This window comes from Nestor notabilis, unplaced genomic scaffold (genome assembly GCF_000696875.1).
Source record: "Nestor notabilis isolate BGI_N333 unplaced genomic scaffold, ASM69687v1 scaffold11945, whole genome shotgun sequence".
NCBI lineage: Eukaryota > Metazoa > Chordata > Aves > Psittaciformes > Psittacidae > Nestor > Nestor notabilis.
This window is the reverse complement of record NW_009929816.1, coordinates 16523-34325: the sequence shown is the minus strand read 5'-3', so window position 1 is coordinate 34325 and position 17803 is coordinate 16523. Positions and strand designations below refer to the sequence as shown.

The window sequence follows — 17803 nt, the reverse complement described above, 5'->3', positions numbered from 1 at the left end:
GGAAGAGGATCTAAAATACATCATTATCTGGCTATTTTCCCTCCTTTCTCATGTGTATCAGCAAGATGCCATGTAAGAGGTGTCACTTACTTCAGGCCTTGCAAGAGTTTAACCTGCTGTTTTCAAGGGCTGGTGCTTAAAAAGTGGAGGATCCAGTCACAGGACTTGGAAATACTCAACTCACTTTGTGGACATTCTTCTGCTTCAGGTTTATGGTACAGAGTCTCTTTCCCCCACATACAGCTCCTAACCATACACATCACCATGTGAAGGCTGCATCTGAAGCTTACCTGGTCCTTCTCAGGCTTGTCAGAGATGTCATTCAGACTGGTGGAAGTCAGGTTTCTGTGAGCCATGGCTGGGCTGCCTGTAAGAACAATGTCAATACCAATTAAAGCACGTATTTCAAGCCAGTCAGGAGAACACAGAGGCTCAGGCTACAGCAACACCTTTCCTTGCACCAGGGAGGTTGATTTGGGGACTGTAAGACCCTGAGAGGCTGCTTTCTGTGACTTTACGTGGCACATGGGAGCTCAAGATGCTAACCCATTGGGATTTCTGACTCGCGTGTTCCCGTGACTCTCAGGAACAGCAAAAGAGTCTAAGGATTCTTCGTGATTCCTGCCTGTGGGAGAAGTAGTAAAGCAGCAACCGGCTGCTGACACTAGTGCTGCTGGGTCACCCAGGACCCACTCACAAAGATGTTCCTCCATCGGGCTGAGATGCTCATGGTACTTTGGGCTGCAAATCCATCATCTCAGCTCTCCTACACTTCAGACTCAATGGTGAGGCAGCTTTGGCAGCTCTTGATCCTTTGGAACAGCCAACACTAAAACCCTACCTTTCTTCAAGTAAGCTCATGAACCTTACTGGTTAAAACAACATGTGGACCAAATTGACAGGTCAAAAGTCACCGACTCCTGACGCCAGATAACCCGGAGAGATGAACACCCCCAGAGACAAGGAGCTGAAGCAGCTCAGCAATGTTTCTTCTTCAGAGACCAACTGCTTGTCTGTAAACCTGACACACTGGCATCCAAGCACTGCAGAACAGCTAGTAAGGACCTGCTTGCTCCCTTATGGACTAGCGTATCCTACTCATTCTTGTGTTCTCAGATCCTGCTAGCAGAACACATGGAAATAGTTCTAAAGAACTAAGAAAAGTGTCCTGTGATTTCAGAATTCAGTTCTACAATCCCATAGTTAAAACTGAAGAAGCCCCCAAATAGCCATAATTGTACAAGAATAAAAATAATCTAACAATAATGACAATACCAGTGCTTCAAGGATGGATATAGTATCATGAACCACAGGGGTCACTATGCACTTTTTTAATTACTCTGCAATTTTCCCATTTCCCACCCAAGCTTGCAGGATCCAGAAGCACAGTAACAGAAGTTGTTCTCGCAGAGCTTCTGACCATGAACGTAACCGGAAAGACAGAAAATACTCCAGAAGAAAAGGCGCTGAGGTGTTCCCCAACTTCAGCTATGTTTTGAGGCAATATCGATTAAACTTAGGCTTTGATATTTGCACCAAAATGAAGGTCCAAAACAAGGAGTGGGAAGAAAAAGATCTGGACTCACAGAGTTGGGTTTTCTTCACAATATACTCAGCATTTGTGAGACAGATTTAAAGCATTCTTTCTCATGAGCCACCTGGAATCGTGACCTATCTGCTGTGTTACTGCCACATCCAGCAACCTCAACACAGAAGAAGCCAAGCACAAGTAAATTAGATATTCCAAAAGGGGATCCCCAGCTTTTCCTCTTGCTGCTGTTCTTACAAGCCAGCAATCTCTATCTCTACCTATCTCTACAAAGTTTTTACCAATGTATTTACTCATAGAGTGGGGAATGTCACTTGGAAAACTGGTTAAAGCTACATATATTAGTAGCATTCTCCTAATTAATTATTAGCAAGCCAGACTTAGAAATATCTACAAATTCTGATTGACTGCTTGATAGGAATACGTAGGTAAGAGATAAACACATCAATAAAACAGGAAAGAAGTGATCAAACTTGCTCACGTCCATGGTATCTGCTACATGGTGAAGACATTACTTTGTTCATAACACCCTCCTTGATACGAGTATTTAGTAAGTTTTTCTATTTGGTAAAAGGCAAAGCTGGACCCCAAAAAAACCCCAAACCACCCAAAATCAACCCAGGTTATTGTAATCCTGAAGCCCACTTCTGAAACCCAGGGCTCCTTTGTCTTGCATGGTGCACTTACCTGGCTTTTAAAGGTTGGACAGACACAGCCAATTCTGGGAAATCTTTGACAAGTTTATCATGTACCCATAAATGAAGAGGAAAGATTGAAACTCGACGCAGAGATGCACATGGCTGCTTTGCAAACCCAAGCCAATAAACACCGAATAAAGAATCAGAGGAGCACTGGGATAATTGGTGTCATGCAGCTCGGTGAGGCAAAACAAAGTTCCTGTCAGTTTCCATCACCTGTGGGCTACTGAGTGTGAGAAATTAAACATCTCTGGCAGAGTTACACTGATCTGGACAGGTTCACTGGCCTGTGGAGATGGGAATACTGGTGGGCTGCTCTCAGAGCTGGGTGTCCCATCCTGGATATGCCACCCAGGCCAGCTCATGGGATGGCAAGACAGCATGGCAGAGATGGATTTGCACTTGTTCAAGCCCTATCACAGGAACTCTGAGTCCTGGCATGGCTAATGACCAAGAAGGAACTAAATGTGGCTTCTATACAGCTTAGAGCAAGGGTAGAAAATACTAATGATTCTATTTTATATAGTTGTTTAATGCAGTTTCAATGCATTTTATTCAGAAGATCTACGTTATCTAGCTGTAGAGAAAGGCATCTGCTGAAGGTATCTCTTCCTTTTCTGTAGACTGCTTTGGTGGTTTTCCAAGTTTCCAGGTCCGATTCTGGAATAAACAGACTAAAATCAGGACCCACAGCTTTCAGAGCTTATATTTTTCCAGATTACATTTGTTTACTTTATTAGATGTCCAAGGCTGGATGTTTCTAGGAGATAATTACTCTTCTTCCTAGAGGAAGCAGCTACTGACTTCACCTCCTCTGGCTAGCATCCTCCTACCCCCATTGTGATCAACACATCAAACTCACAGCAGCAATTCTTGAGGCATCTCATATTTATTCCAGACCTGGACAGACCCATGTGCCAAAACTTGTCTGTCTTTTCCAGCTTTACCCCTTGATTTCATAAACACCACACTTCCCTACAGACATGTCCTTGACCGTACTCAAGCCATCATAGCTAGAGCAGCAATACCACTACCAGGCTGAACAAGGACAAGTGCACAGAGCCTCAAGTGAGGGACATCAGGGAAAACCCTGCATGACAACAAGCATGAACTTCTGGGCAGAAGGTTCTTAGGAAACTCATTTTTGTCACAGTTAGAGAGTTTTGGATGGGGAATATCCCATAAATTCCTCACTGGAAATTCAGTGCTGCTCTGATATTTTCTCTATTTCAGCCAGTGGCAGAGCTCCTACCAGGAAGGAGGACCTGAGCCTGCACCTACCCTCGTCTGAGAGCTATCCCCACAAAGAGCTGTGGGCATGCTGACCATAGCTCCAGCTTCTTGGCACAATACACAGACCTTGTTCAATCCCTTTTTCCATCGTCAGACTGGCCTTGCATGAAGAGATCTGAGCACCAGAACTTTACAAGGTACTTTTTGTTCTTTGGAGGTAGAAAGTGTCTCATAATTCCAGCTTAAATCGGGGTCTCAAAAGCTGAAATGATCTGTATCTCCATCTCCTCGCAAGAAATTCTACACTTAGTGCTGACAGCCAAAACCTCTTGAGCATATAATATGACTGTTCTCCCCTGAAGTTTGGTGTTGTGCATATCTTTTCAAGCTGCTGTGCAAGGTCCTCGAGTTCAGACTAGTCCCACTCAGCACTGACTCTGATGATCTCTAGAACACAGACGGGAAACCACAAGCTTCACCTTTTCCCAGCTTTGCTGACCTAAGGAACTTCACAGCAGCCCAGCCTGCATTTAGATGTGTTCCCCAAATCCTTGAATTTATCTTGATTTTCAAGCCAGTCAAATGCTGCTAGAGATGCAAGACGCAACATGTGCAATGTTGGCTTTGTGAACACTGTGGCCGTAACCTGTACAGCCTAAATCCCTTCTGACTCAGGTTCCTAATGGTTGTGCACCAAAGCCAGGAAGGACATGTCCAACACTTCTTCTTGTTATGTTTTTACAGCAAGCATGCTCATCAGAGCAACCCTCTACATCAGACTCAATCATTTGGAGATTACAGTGACCCAAGGCAGTCTCGGGCTCTGGAGGAAAACTAGCAATTGCACTTGTGAGAGACATCTGAGAGAGGAGAAAAAACAACCTGAAAAACTTGGAAGTCCTTGGGTGAACAGATGCTCTGAACTAAGAAGAAACATGAGAGCTGAAGGCTTCAAGAACCCTGAACAAACCAATGGAGTAAAAAGTTTCTGCTGCCAAGAACTCATCCAGACTTCAGCACATGATGCTCATCCTTACACAGTTTGCTAATGAAGGATAATTTCTCAATTTGTGCCTAGTTTACATTACTGTCTCTCTGGCAAAGGCGATGCGAGGGTCTCCTTGGCTGAGCTTGGCCAAGTAGTGGTAGAAGCAGCAAGGCAGACAGTCTAAACCTCTCTCCAGGTCATTAAGCTCCAGCCCTGGCAGTGTTCAAGGCCAGGCTGGAATGGGCCCGGAGCAATCTGGTCTAGTGAAAGGTGTCCCTGCCCGTGGTAGGAAGTTGGAACTGGATGAGCTTTAAGGTCCCTTTCAACACGAACCATTCTAAGATGTGATTCTATGATCAGGGAGCCTGGTTTTGTGTTTCATTTATATGGAAATTAAAACATTTAAACTCATTGCATTTATAATACTGTACTGGTGGCAAAATTCGTGAAGCCCTTTGAAGAGCCAAAGGATAGTTCAATAGATGAATGAAATGCCCCTGGATGGCTTAGGAAGAAGACCACCATCTGAAGGGGAGTGGGGCTGACCTACCCGTTTCCTCCCAAATGAAGGAATAAAGTCAAACCAGAGTGAAACAGAGGGAGGGGACAGTGGGGATAACATGGACAGAGCAGCAGCCAACCCCTACGGAACACTGTTAATGCAGCAGCAAGCGTTAGGAGAGCGGCTGGTGTGGGTTACCCCTTCCTCTTCCTCACATCTCCCCCATCCCACCCACATGCCCTCACCCGGGAACTTACTGAGCCATCCCACGCTGGGGCTGCGCTGCACCCGGATTCCATCATCCGCCGTGCGGGTTGCGAGGCAGGGCACGGAGCTCTCGAGTGGGCTGCGTGCTTGTGTGGTGTAAGCAGGAGGCAGCAGCAGCCAAGAGGAGGAAGAGAGCAAAGTTGAACAGTTAAAGGAAAAAAACAGAACAAAAAGGCAAGAGAGAAAGGCTCAAGCAATTGCAGAAGCAAGCTGGCTAGGATACAGAGTGTTGGGACCACTGCAATTACATGCAAGTGCACCTTTCCGCATGGTCTAGTGACCAAAGTGGTAAGCCTGTTCATTTGGAGCACATCTCCTCCGTAGTTCCACCTTCCAGGGTTCAGTTGGCAGATCTGGAGCCTGTTTTCCACCCTTGGTGTCTAAAATTCAGGCATCTTAGAAGACGATTTCAAGCAACTGAGGAAAGCAGCTGCCATACTGTTGTGCTGGGCAGTCCCAAGCTGCAGTGTTGTCAAATACACAGGTTTTTGGGCAAAAAAAATCAGGTCACATTCCTGTAGGACCCAGCTTGAAGCACCCTGACCACAAACATACCCAGGCACACCAATTCAGGCTTGGAAACGCATACCTCAGTCTGAAAGGCTTCAAATAACCAAACAGCAGAATATACTGGTGGGGTTTTTCCAAGCATCCATTGAAAAATAGTTCATTTCTGACTTAAACTGGCATTATTCAGCTGACACCATCATTCAAACTCTCTAAAGGGACTGAGGATGTGGTTTGTATAAAAAAAACCCCAAACAAATAAAGCTGAACTCTAATGTAGAATAAAAACCTTATAGAAAAGCTTTCATCTGAGCTATCCTGCTCCCAATGTACCAGCCAAGGTGGTGCATAAAAACTAAGTGTTGGTTTAACTCAATGGTTTCCAAACTACTCTGTCAGTACAGTGAAAATAAATGATGTTCATGGGGTGAACCAGGTACCAGGTACCCTGCATCAGGAAAGGACCAAACAGCTCTTGGAAAGCCAGTCCACAAAACAGGACACACCAAAAACACATCAAAAACACGTGCAGTTCCACTGAAATGCAGAATCATAATGGCCTTGTTGAACACTCCACACAGCTCAACCTCCCACCAATGAAAGAAACAAGAAGCTGTGGTGTCTGTGTAAAGTAGCTGTGAGTAATTACTTGGTAGGCTTTGTCTGCTTGGCTTTTTGATAATCATCTTCTTCTGGATGAAAGGGCAGCAAAGGAGTGCTTTGATTTACCCTCCTCCATCCCACGTCACACAGGAAACTACCATCTTCTGCCCAGTATCTTTCCCAAGAGGAAAAGGATTTTGGAGAAAACGTCCTCCCACAAGTACGTTAAACCTTTATGATGCGGTGGTGAACAAAAGGCATTCAGCACACACCTTGGTCATGTAAAAATAAACATAATACCAGGGCAGGAGTTTATACAAGCTTATCGTGAAGCTAAGAAAGGCACAGAAAGTGGTAAGCCCGTAAGACTTTGTTATTTCAGTGCTCTGAAATCGGTGAATACAGGCACCTCAGGATCTTTGGGAACCATGGCCCAGGGGCTATTTCAGATCTAACAAATACCTTTGAAGAAATTTGTCATTGTTTGATTTGGGATTTAAGCCGAACTGCGCTGGAAAAAAAAAAACAATGGAGGAAAATCACAGGCAGAATCCACGCTAATGACATTATGCTGAAGTGCTTCCCAAATAGGTGTATTTGGAAGCAGGTACCTATCAAAATCATAGGCTCCAAATCAATTGTAATTGCCCAGTATGAGCCAGTAGGTTGTGTTTTTACACACAACCTATAGCAGAGTCTGGTTGAGCTTCAGTAGAGGGCTTACAAGAAACCTGGAGAGGGACTTTTTACAAGGACAGGTAGGGACAGGACAAGGTGGAATGGCTTGAGACTGACAGAGGGGAGATTTAGATTAGACATTAGGAAGAAGCTCTTCCCTGTGAGGGTGCTGAGGCTCTGTCACAGGTCACCCGGAGAAGCTGTGGCTGTCCCATCCCTGGCAGTGTTCAAGGCCAGGTTGGACACAGGGTCTTGGAGCAACCTGCTCTAGTGGAAGGTGTCCCTGCCCATGGCAGGGGGTTGGAACTGGATGACCTTAAGGTCCTTTCCAACCCAAACCATTCCACAATTCTATGATAAACAACCCTTAATCAACACACCATAACCATGTCCATTAAAAGAACATGCAATATACATCAATGTGTTTTATGGGTGAATGAGAGATGGGAAGTTCTCCTTTTTACCTGGTGGCAGGTGTATAGTGGATGAAAGTTGTGCTGATGCTGAAATGAAAGGTAGACACTGAAAGGAAACACCTACCTGGAAGGCAATTCGAGGGGAATTAATGAGCACTTGGGGCTGATGGCACTCTTGTTACTGTGATGAGCCATGCTGAGAGACAGCTGCACTGCTGTGGCCTCGTTAAACTTTTATCTGTCTAAAGGACAAATTGTGCCTTTAGAAGCACATGAGAGGCACTCATTGAATTCCAGGGAGTGTGGGATAACTTGATCAAATACATTCTGGAGGTACCTTTTCATTAAAGTGTAAATAATAAATAACAGCAACAACTACACATGAAGTGCTTTTGCCTTTGTATGTAAGTCCCTTCCTTCAGTCTCAAAGCACTTGGACTGTCATGGAACATAATGCATTACATATTCTGGTAACACATAAACATCCCAGGTGGGGAGACAGAGGCAAAGCAACATGAGCACCTCTCCTATGGAGACAGGCCGAGAGAGCTGGGCTTGTTCAGCCTAGAGAAGAGAAGGCTCTGGGGAGACCTTAGAGCAGCTTCCAGTGCCTAAATGGGCTACAAGAAACCTGGAGAGGGGCTTTTGACAAGGGCCTGTAGGGGCAGGACAAGGGAGAATGGCTTTAACCTGACAGAGGAGAGATTTAGGTGAGATGTAAGGAAGCTGTTCTTCCCTGTGAGTGTGGTGAGGCTCTGGTCCAGGTTGCCCCGAGAAGCTGTGGCTGCCCCATCCCTGGCAGTGTTCAAGGCCAGGTTGGACATAGGGGCTTGGAGCAACCTGCTCTAGTTGGAAGGTGTCCCTGCCCGTGGCAGGGGTTGGAACTGGATGAGCTTTAAGGTCCCTTCCAACCCAAACCAGTCTGTGATTCTATGATAGGAGTGGCTGAAGGTCAGCCAGTGGGCTAAACAGAGCCAGGAAAGAATTTCTGGACAATCAGTCCAACTGAGACAGGACCTGCACAGCCCCATTGAACAAGAAAAAAGAATTCATGAAAAACAAAGTCATTTAAGATCTGAATAAAGGATGTCCTTAGCCATGGAAAATAGCAGGAGCTGGAGTGAGAACTTAGATGAATGCCCTTCATCAGCATCATTCTTCCCAGGATAAGCATGCTATTTATTGTTCCCTCTTTAACCAGCCCTGAAAGCCCAGCTCCCTACAACATAGAGCAAGGGCTTACTGTCCAATGCATAGCTAAACAACACACAAAGTGATTTACCTTTCAACTCCTTACATAAGCTTTAATTTGTCTTTAACACTTGAGGTTTTGATGGCTCCTCAAGGACTGACTTTAACTGCAAAAGGAAGAATTCAGCATCCACCATCCACACACAAGGTCACTGAAGCACCCAAGTGACGTGTGCTAAAGACCTGGCAATCTTACATTTTGCCTCCCTTACAGCATGGGATCCTTCTCCTCAAAGCAAACCTGTCTATCTTTTCATAGGTCTTGAATGAGTAGGAGTCATGGAGGTGGTAACTGATACTTGGAGACACCACTGCAAACAACGCTTATGTGTTTTACCTGCAACAGCCACGTCCTTCTTTTAACAAATAGCAGATGTCTCCCATGCAAATAGGAGGGACACAATGGAAAAACCCAGAGGATGTGCTGGAAAGAACGTGGTTTCTTAATCCCAGCTGAAAACAAACACGAGTTACTTGCTGGGCGCCCAGTCCCAATATGAGTGAGGACATTCCCTCAATTCATGTTATTTAGACTTTGTGTTATTCACTTAATCGCTGCATTATTGAGGCACTCATACATGACATCGAGAGCAATAAGTATTCTTCACATGCACATACACACCTGATGCAAAAGCAAAGGACGATTAAAGTAGGAAATATTGATAGAGTATGATAACAGGTTAGGGAGATATGTTAGGGCGAGTTTTAGAAGCAGAACACAGGAAGCTAAGAGGCCTTACATGTAGCAATAAGTAAACAATTTCTTTGCTTACTTTCATTTCTTTCCTCATTTATTTTAAAATGGCAACTTGTAGACAAATTCCCAGACTCCGACATGAGGCAGGTGACAGAACTCTAAGATGTGAAAGTAGGCTTAAACCTCCTCTTTTTGGATAACCATAAGTAAGACGACTGCAAATCTCAACATATGGGTAAGTCCAGAGCCATTGCCAAGGCCTCTGTAGCTGTCTGCATACACACACACACACATATTTCAAGGCACCACTACAAACATGACACTACCTATTATAGTGTTTTTAGGGAAAAAAAGACATAAATTCACAACATACACCACGAAACAATATTAGGATGAACGAAGCAAGATGGAAATCAGCTTTACCCACACTGGACAATGATTGTATAGCAATAAAGTGCAAACTAGATGATACTACTACCTAATTTTTGATTAAGAGGGCCACTGACACCATCTGTTACAGAAATTGAGTGTGCACGAGAGCTTCATCTCTGCCCAAACATTTCAAATGACTGGCCTTTTAGGTTCAAGGCATGGCTGGAGTTACTTGTAAATCTCTCTTTCCTATCATTGCTCCTACACCATCTCCTACACATCAGCTGACAGAGAATGTCTCTGTCCTTCCCTGTGCCTCCTGCCTGCCACATCCCCTCCTCTCCCTCTCAGTCCAGTGAAGATAGGGTTAGAGCAATGTGCCATGGCCAAAGCAGCCTTCCAGAGCCCACCACTGACACGTCGTCAGCATGGTCTCACTACGTTAGAAAAGCATTGTCAAGGCAATGTGGTTAGTTGTTGGCGGGCAGGTTTGGTGGGTCGCATTGAAAGGGAAGGCCATAGCCAGGTAGCCTCTGCATTACCATTATCGGGGTTGGTAAACATCCTACTTGCACTGGAGACAGTCTTCCCGATGTCAGCCAGAGAGCGCAGGTTGGATTTCTTGGTCTGGTGCCGGTGCTTCCTGAGCAGCGTATAGGTGACTTTGTCCTTCAGTTCTGATTTCAAAAGCCCCGTCTCGATCTGATTGTCAACGATCATTTCTGTTGCAGGTGAGGGAGAGGACAATTAATCACAGGGCACAGAACTTGATGCATCAAGGGTGTGTGGCAGGAGAGAGAGGGATCGTTTCCACCCTACCTTACTGAAGACTTTCCTTCCCATCTCAAAACCACCACCAGATTTTGCCATTTTATTTTTAATGGGAAACTCTTCCAGACATTTCTTTTGAAATGGAACATAAACATTTCCATCCAGGAAAACTCATCAGCCACCAACATGCCCCATCCCTGGCAGTGTTCAAGGCCAGGTTGGACAGGGCCTTGAGCAACCTGGTCAAGTGGAACGTGTCCCAGCCCATGGCAGGGGGTTGGAACTGCATGAGCTTTAAGGTTCCTTCCAACCCAAACCACCCTGTGATTCTATGGTTCTATGCACCCATTGCACTGAGACTCCCCTCTTTTCATACACACCACTGAGCCTGTTTGAAATCACCTGTACCCAGGATAAGATGGCTCATGGTTAAGAAAGGGAATCTCTCCTGACCCTGTGTTCTTTTGTGAAGAAGCTACAACTACATTGTAAGTTCCAGTAGGCTCCCAAAAATAACATGGTAGAACTTCCACTGGATTCAACAAGGCCTGAGTTCACCTCACAGGCCCCCAAAAAAACCTCATCTAATGACAGGAACAAGTCCTGGAGATGAGGAACTAATTATATCACTCACTCTCAGAACTGAAGTAAAATGACAGCAACTACAAAAGGCAGAACTTGCTCCAGTTGTCACAGGATGCATTATGTGGCTTTGCCTCGAACTGAATCACCAGGGACAAAAGCTCCCAAGACCGCTGCAAACCTGCTCACTTCCCATCCAATTCTCTCCTTTCTGCTCCCCTATCCCAGTGGAGAAACAAAAAAAAGGTGGCCAGATTTACTAAGAATCTCTGTTGTTCACTAAACCTCACATTAAGTCGTTCCCTTGATTACTTCAGTCGACTTGCTCTCCCCCAGGGGCAAGTGGCAGCTCCGATTTGTCTACTGGTAAATTTATCTGTGCTAATAATAAAACTTACAGGGAAGGGGAGGCAAAACATGCATCACATTTGCCTCCTCAGTGAGTCAGGACGTCATCCTCTGTGTGCTGCCCGAGAATTAATGCCTCTTCAGATCACAGGTGGGGAAAGCCTAGTTCTTCCACCCAGGCTCAGAAAAGGATGATTATATGCATGTAGGTATTGTAACCCAAAATGTTTGGCAAAAGGTTTATTTCTGTAAAGTGACAATTTTCTGTCAGCTATTTTTTATTGGTGATTTTTGGATTACTTCCTTCAGAACAACATGTCTTTCTTCATCAAGTTTAACCCTCTCCATCCAGCAAGTATTTCTTCCCTTCCATGTTTCTGATAGAACACAAATCAACAAAGAGAGCTCTTGGAGCTTTTCTGTTTTGCATGTCACTACAGGACACCAGCCAAGTGATGATGATTAAATAATTCTGCAGGCTTCTTGAAGATCCCCATCTGTCTGATTAAGGATCTGGCCCACCAAAACTACCACACTCAGGACAGTGTTACAGCAACAGCAGACACTGCGATCACCTGGAAATTATATTTGAGTGTTGAAGAAGGATATCGAAAGTGACACCTCAAAGTGACTTCAAAAAGGAATTTCATGTTTGACGGTTAAAGTTTTGGACCACTGACATCATCTGAAGTTTATGCTGAAGCTGAATGTGCTTCAGAAGGAGGGTTTTTTGGAGGTGGGGTTTTCTTGTATTTCTAACCTTTGCAAAGCTGTGCATGTGGATACACAGGCACACAAATAAAGGAAGATCAGTGCCACCAGAAGCACCTATAAAACTAAGCTCAAAGTGTGCAGAGAACATCAGGGGCAGCTTTTGTAATTCCAAGCCTTATAAACTAGTTCAACACCTGACACCAGATAATTTCATGCTAAGACGCTTTTGAGCCTGCTTCTTGAGATTCTAATTCAAAGCACTGAGTTTTGTGGGGGTTTATTCCATTTTGTTTTCTACACCTCTTCACACAATGGTTTCTAAACTCACGTGTTTTGATCAATGTACCTCCACGGGATGACTCACTTTTAAAATACATTTCCGTATGTCTTCTTGCACATCACCAGGAACATGGAACAGCTCTCAGCAATGCCACCAAGTGTCATCCCAGGCCACGGCCCTTTTGACTGCAAAAAAGCTGCCATCCCATTCAGCAGGGTGAAGCAGCAGCAGGTACTGTGGCTACTCATCATCCTCCTTCGCTGGAGGGAGCAGCCCATCCCAAACAGAGCCTCCAGTGGGCCACCACCCAGGGACCTCACCCAAAGCAGCCTATGGGCTGACCACATGGCTGAAACTGCAGTTGTCCTGCATTTGCCAGATATCCCTGTCCTGAGAGAGGTGGCCTTGCACATGATAGGTTTCTGATAAGGAATATAAATTCAGTGTGTGCTATTCCTTGTCACACACACCTAGTGAGATCTTAGGATACCTACTTCAGTATCCAAATGATTCTACAGAATCACCAAAAAGCAGTTCAAGGTAAGCACTGCTTAGCACTGAAACTGACTCTTTAACTCTTCTTCCTGAATTAAAAAGAACTCTTTTCATTTATCTGTTATCCTCCTCCAGGTAATTTCTAGTTGTTCCTGTTATTCCTTGGATGATTATTTTTTTATTTTTCCTCTTTTACTAAAAAAAAGCAGTGCTTTTTCATTAAAACCACGAGTGAAACCATCATCAGGGTTAAAAGAAACTTGCAGGGAAGAGCTGAGGAAAAGAGCCAAGGCAGCTTTACTTACCCACCACCTGAGGGAGAGAAGAAGCCTCCATATCCAGCATTATCGAGCCTTTCTCTATACACGTCCGTAACTCAAACAAGCTGTGCAGGGACAAGGTGGCCACATGAGGTTTGCTCCATCGCTCCCCACCTTGTTCTACCTTCTCCTCAAACTTGATCCACCTACAAGAGGTCAGAGCAACGAGTGTTAGAGCTGCTGGCTCCATGCAGATATACATCTCTGACAGAAACGAGATGATCATGGCATGTGGACAAGTTCAACACACGTGTTTGCCCACACATCCATGACCAGGTTGCAAAGGCTTAATGAAGTGGTATGTATCGGCTGAGCTTGTAAACAGTGGTAAATGGGAGGTAAAACACATCATCTTTAGCAGCTTTCATCAAGACTTCAGCTAATTACTACCCTTAAGTTGACATTTGCTCCTGCCAAAGAGTTCATGGGCAGCTTCAGCAATGCAGTGGAGACCCGGTCATTCCCTCCCCAGTCCCTAACCTGACACTGCACCAAACACACCTGACAACTCAGCCACTGTTTTGCCAGACCCACTGGGGAGAAAGCTGGGTAACGACACTCACACTTGGATAATCTCAAGTGATAAGGGCTGAGCAGCACAGCTCCACAAAAACAGTGGTGAGGGGAAATATCAGCAACTTCTGGAAATAAACTATAGAATCATAGAATCCTTCAAGGATCATCTAGTCCAACCTTTCTTGGCAAAGTATGACCTAGACTAGATATCCCAGGTAATAATAAGGTAATCATAAGGTGGCTTGTGTTTGAGCATTCAAATCCAGACAAGAAAATCTTAACATTACAGCAGAGAAGAGGAGCCCACCCTGGCCAAATCTGAAGATGTTCTCAGCAGGACAAGTGAACCACCAAAGGAAAGGACACAAATGAAGGGGCCTGTTCTTTGCCTCTGCTCCCTAGCTGTTGCTTAATGATTTAACAAAGCAGGTATGGAAAAAAAAAAGAAAGGCAGAAAGCTCGTCTCTAGTTGAAGATTAGAGCAAAGGTTAAATCCTGTTCTGTGCAAAATACTCTTTACATCCATAAAAGCGTGTCCTAACAGCAGGCAAGCAGGAGGTGGCACGTTCCTGGGGGCTGCAGCCCACCTCTGCCTCCAGCCTTGACCCTGCCCTTGACCTGCAGGGTCTGCATGGGAGGGCTCCAGTGGCACAGGGTGCCCAGAGAAGCTGTGGCTGCCCCATCCCTGGCAGTGTTCAAGGCCAGCTTGGACACAGGGGCTTGGAGCAACCTGCTCCAGTGGAAGGTGTCCCTGCCCGGGGCAGGGGGTTGGACCTGGATGAGCTTTAAGGTTCCTTCCAACCCAAACCAGTCTGGGATTCTGCGATTTCACCAGGCTTGTGCCAGTATTGAGATGTTATTTTAATGTATGTGGGAAATGAAAATTCCCCTGACTAATACTAAAGGGATTATTAAGACAAAAAGCACACACATAAAAGCAAGGAAGCCCATGAATTGCTTCCAAAGAATATTATTAACAATAAATGACAGTGTATTTAATCCTGAAAAATGTATTACTTGAGGATTAATCAATTATGCTTTTCAATTGCAATAATCTCTTTCTGAGACTTTTTTTTTTAAAGCTGTTTCTTAACTCAAGCTGAAAGACTGAATTTAATCTCACATTTGTAATGTTCTATGTAGTTCACCAAGCTGAGGTATTTCCTAGGACACCTCCAGGACCTGGGCAGCTGCAAAGACTATGCAGTTCAAGGACTATATATTAAATGGAACTAAGATGTAGACACCCTGCAACAGCACAAAGGCTGCAAATCAGTAAGCATTTGTACTGTCAGTGAAAGTCTATTACTCACAACTATCAATACTTGCCTTCTGTTTGTTTTTCTCACTATAATCCCCAATACAAACACAATAAACCACATGTGAGCTTGCAAACATGCCTGAGCTACAGCTACAGTCCCTACACTACCTCTTTTCCTTGGGAACATCCAAGATCCTCTATGCCCATGGGAATTCCTCTCCAGCAAGGAGCCTTCCAAACACCTTGAGGCACCTTTATATTCCTAAGTACCCTCTGCAGCCCTGGTGTGCACCATCTCCTGCGCAAACCAGTGGGAGTGCTCGGGTCAGCAAAACTGTCTATGAGGCTTTCCTATGTTTAACCCAATGCCTTGGGTTTGATGGATTATTTTTGTTACATTTGCTCCTGCAGAGCTGCTCTCACACAAGTGGAATTTTGCAGGGTCAACAGTTCTTCTGATGGTGTGAATATAGACTTGTACAGCTCTCAGCTCGCTTTCCCAAGAGTTGCAGGCAATGATGTCTGCACCCCAGCAGCAATGCACCGTGTCAGGGCAAAAGATTATCTCCACTGTTATTCGAGAAAACAAACCATTAAATTACCTTCCTCATCTGTACCCTGCTCTGTGCTTGACAGCTCCATGCTCTTCCTGCCTGACAGCTGTACTTCACTCCAATAGCTGGTAAACACTCCTGTAACCACATGAGAGAAGCAGGACGGTACGACTCTATGCACACATGTTCTGCGATGCCTCTGGGGCCTGGAAATGATGCTGATGACTCGAGAAAAGCTCTTATGGTTCTGGTACTGATCAGCGTCACCAAGGCTTGGGAGAAGTATCTGCCATCAGTACAGCTGGTTTCCTCCAGAGTAACACCCTGTGCTTCAAGCACATGTCTAGGAGCTGATGGTACAGCTGGAATCCATTTTGAGAAGACAGGTAGTGTCTCTGCTAACCCAGCAGCAGGAGGCATCTTGGTTTTATGTGTAAACCTTTGGAAAGTATTGCCTAAAAGGTGTTTTACTATTATAATGTGTAAAAGATTTGTCAATATTACAATGTATAAAAGGGCAAAGGATATAAATGCACTGCCTAATACAGCTTATATAACAAAAAAATAGCATCACAGAACATAGAATCCCAGAGTGGTTTGTGTTGGAAGGGAACTTAAAGCTCATCCAGGTCCAACCCCCTCCCATGGGCAGGGACACCTTCCACTAGAGCAGGTTGCTCCAAGCCCCTGTGTCCACCCTGGCCTTGAACACTGCCAGGGATGGGGCAGCCACAGCTTCTCTGGGCACCCTGTGCCAGCGCCTCAGCACCCTCACAGGGAAGAACTTCTTCTTTATATCGAACCGAAATCTCCCCTCTGGCAGGTTAAAGCCATTCCCCCTTGTCCTGCCCCTACAGGCCCTTGTCAAAAGCCCCTCTCCAGGTTTCTTGTAGCCCATTTAGGCACTGGAAGCTGCTCTAAGGTCTTCCCAGAGCCTTCTCTTCTCCAGACTGAACAAGCCCAGCTCTCTCAGCCTGTCTCCATATGAGAGGTGCTCCTGCCCCCTGATGATCCACCATCCCACAGACCTTTCCTTCCTCTTCTCTGTAATCTCATGATCTTCCTTATTGCCTTGCAAAATGACATTCTTCACACTATGGTGGACACATCTAGGTCCCCAAGTGTACTGTACTGAGCCTCAAATCAGATTGGTGGCCTCCAGCTGCTTCAGGTCTTTCACTGCTTCACTCTGTAGCCTATAACTATCACCGAGATGCAAACATTCACATTAGTCCAAGAACTTCTCCATCCTCACCAGGTAAATTGATTATGAGCATCAACAAAACAAACAAGGAGCACCCAGTGACCCAAATCTTCAGGTTACCTTTTAACAGCAATAAACCTTCCCTTTTAATGCTCTATTTCTGATGTGTTGACTGGGCTTTGCTGTGAAACCCTGTGCACACTAAGTACATTTCTCCAAGACAGCCCTTTATTGTGAACCATGGCCCAACACCATCATGAGCTAAGAGGCAGCAGGACCGCGCAAAGGAATAGGACATCCTCAAGCCCTGGCCATGAGCTGATCTTACCTACCACCAGAAATGTCACCGTGTGCAGGGGGACAACTCCAGCCTGTTTATATGGGAGATGCAACACAGGCAGCTGAACTCAGATGAATCAAGGGCCATGATGGGCAATGAATCATGAGCCAGGGTCTGCAACTCAAGTCCCCTCTGGAAACACCTTTTAAATACTACCTTTAAGGTTCTGGCTAGAAGTTTTCCATTACATGTATCAGGTTTTTTTCTACTGACACAAACAGCTCTGCAAAAGACAGTATCATTTTCTAAGCCTTTTTAATACAACCCCTCTTTCCTGACAGCTTCTGTGCTCCCCCAAGTCTTGGATTCACAGGCTGCAGCAAGCTCCCCTGCCCCAGTACATCTGGCAGCAGGAGCTGCTCAGTTGCTTACTGCAGGTTCTGTTCAGCAAGATTAGTCATTTCAGGAAGATACTGAGAAAGCCTGAGCAATCACACACCGTGCAAGATCACTGTCAGCAAACAGGATGCAAGTCGGGAGGTCGGGCTGAGTGTAAGAACTGCACCTCAACAGGGTGCTTAGATCACGTACTGCATCCGTGTACCCTTAAAGCACAAAAATTATATATATAGGTCCATCTAGGACTTCTACCAAAGCCATGTGGAAGCACATAAAACCAGAAATCATTTGCTAGAGAAGAAGGGAACCTCCCGTTTT

At 45.2% G+C, this 17803-nt stretch overlaps 1 protein-coding gene across 1 annotated transcript in view; it reads right to left on the bottom strand.

Moving 5' to 3' along the window:
• The window catches only part of LOC104406240 (electrogenic sodium bicarbonate cotransporter 1-like), a gene marked incomplete at its 3' end in the record, with an annotated part of 58475 nt that overhangs the window by 38670 nt on the left and 2002 nt on the right, over positions 1-17803 (bottom strand). Inside the window, exons 2-4 of the mRNA XM_010015167.1 lie at positions 13257-13417; positions 10304-10483; positions 291-367 (exon numbers count right to left, since the gene is read on the bottom strand). Coding sequence (XP_010013469.1) covers positions 291-367; positions 10304-10483; positions 13257-13417 — 418 coding nt within the window. The remainder of the gene's footprint in view (positions 1-290; positions 368-10303; positions 10484-13256; positions 13418-17803) is intronic.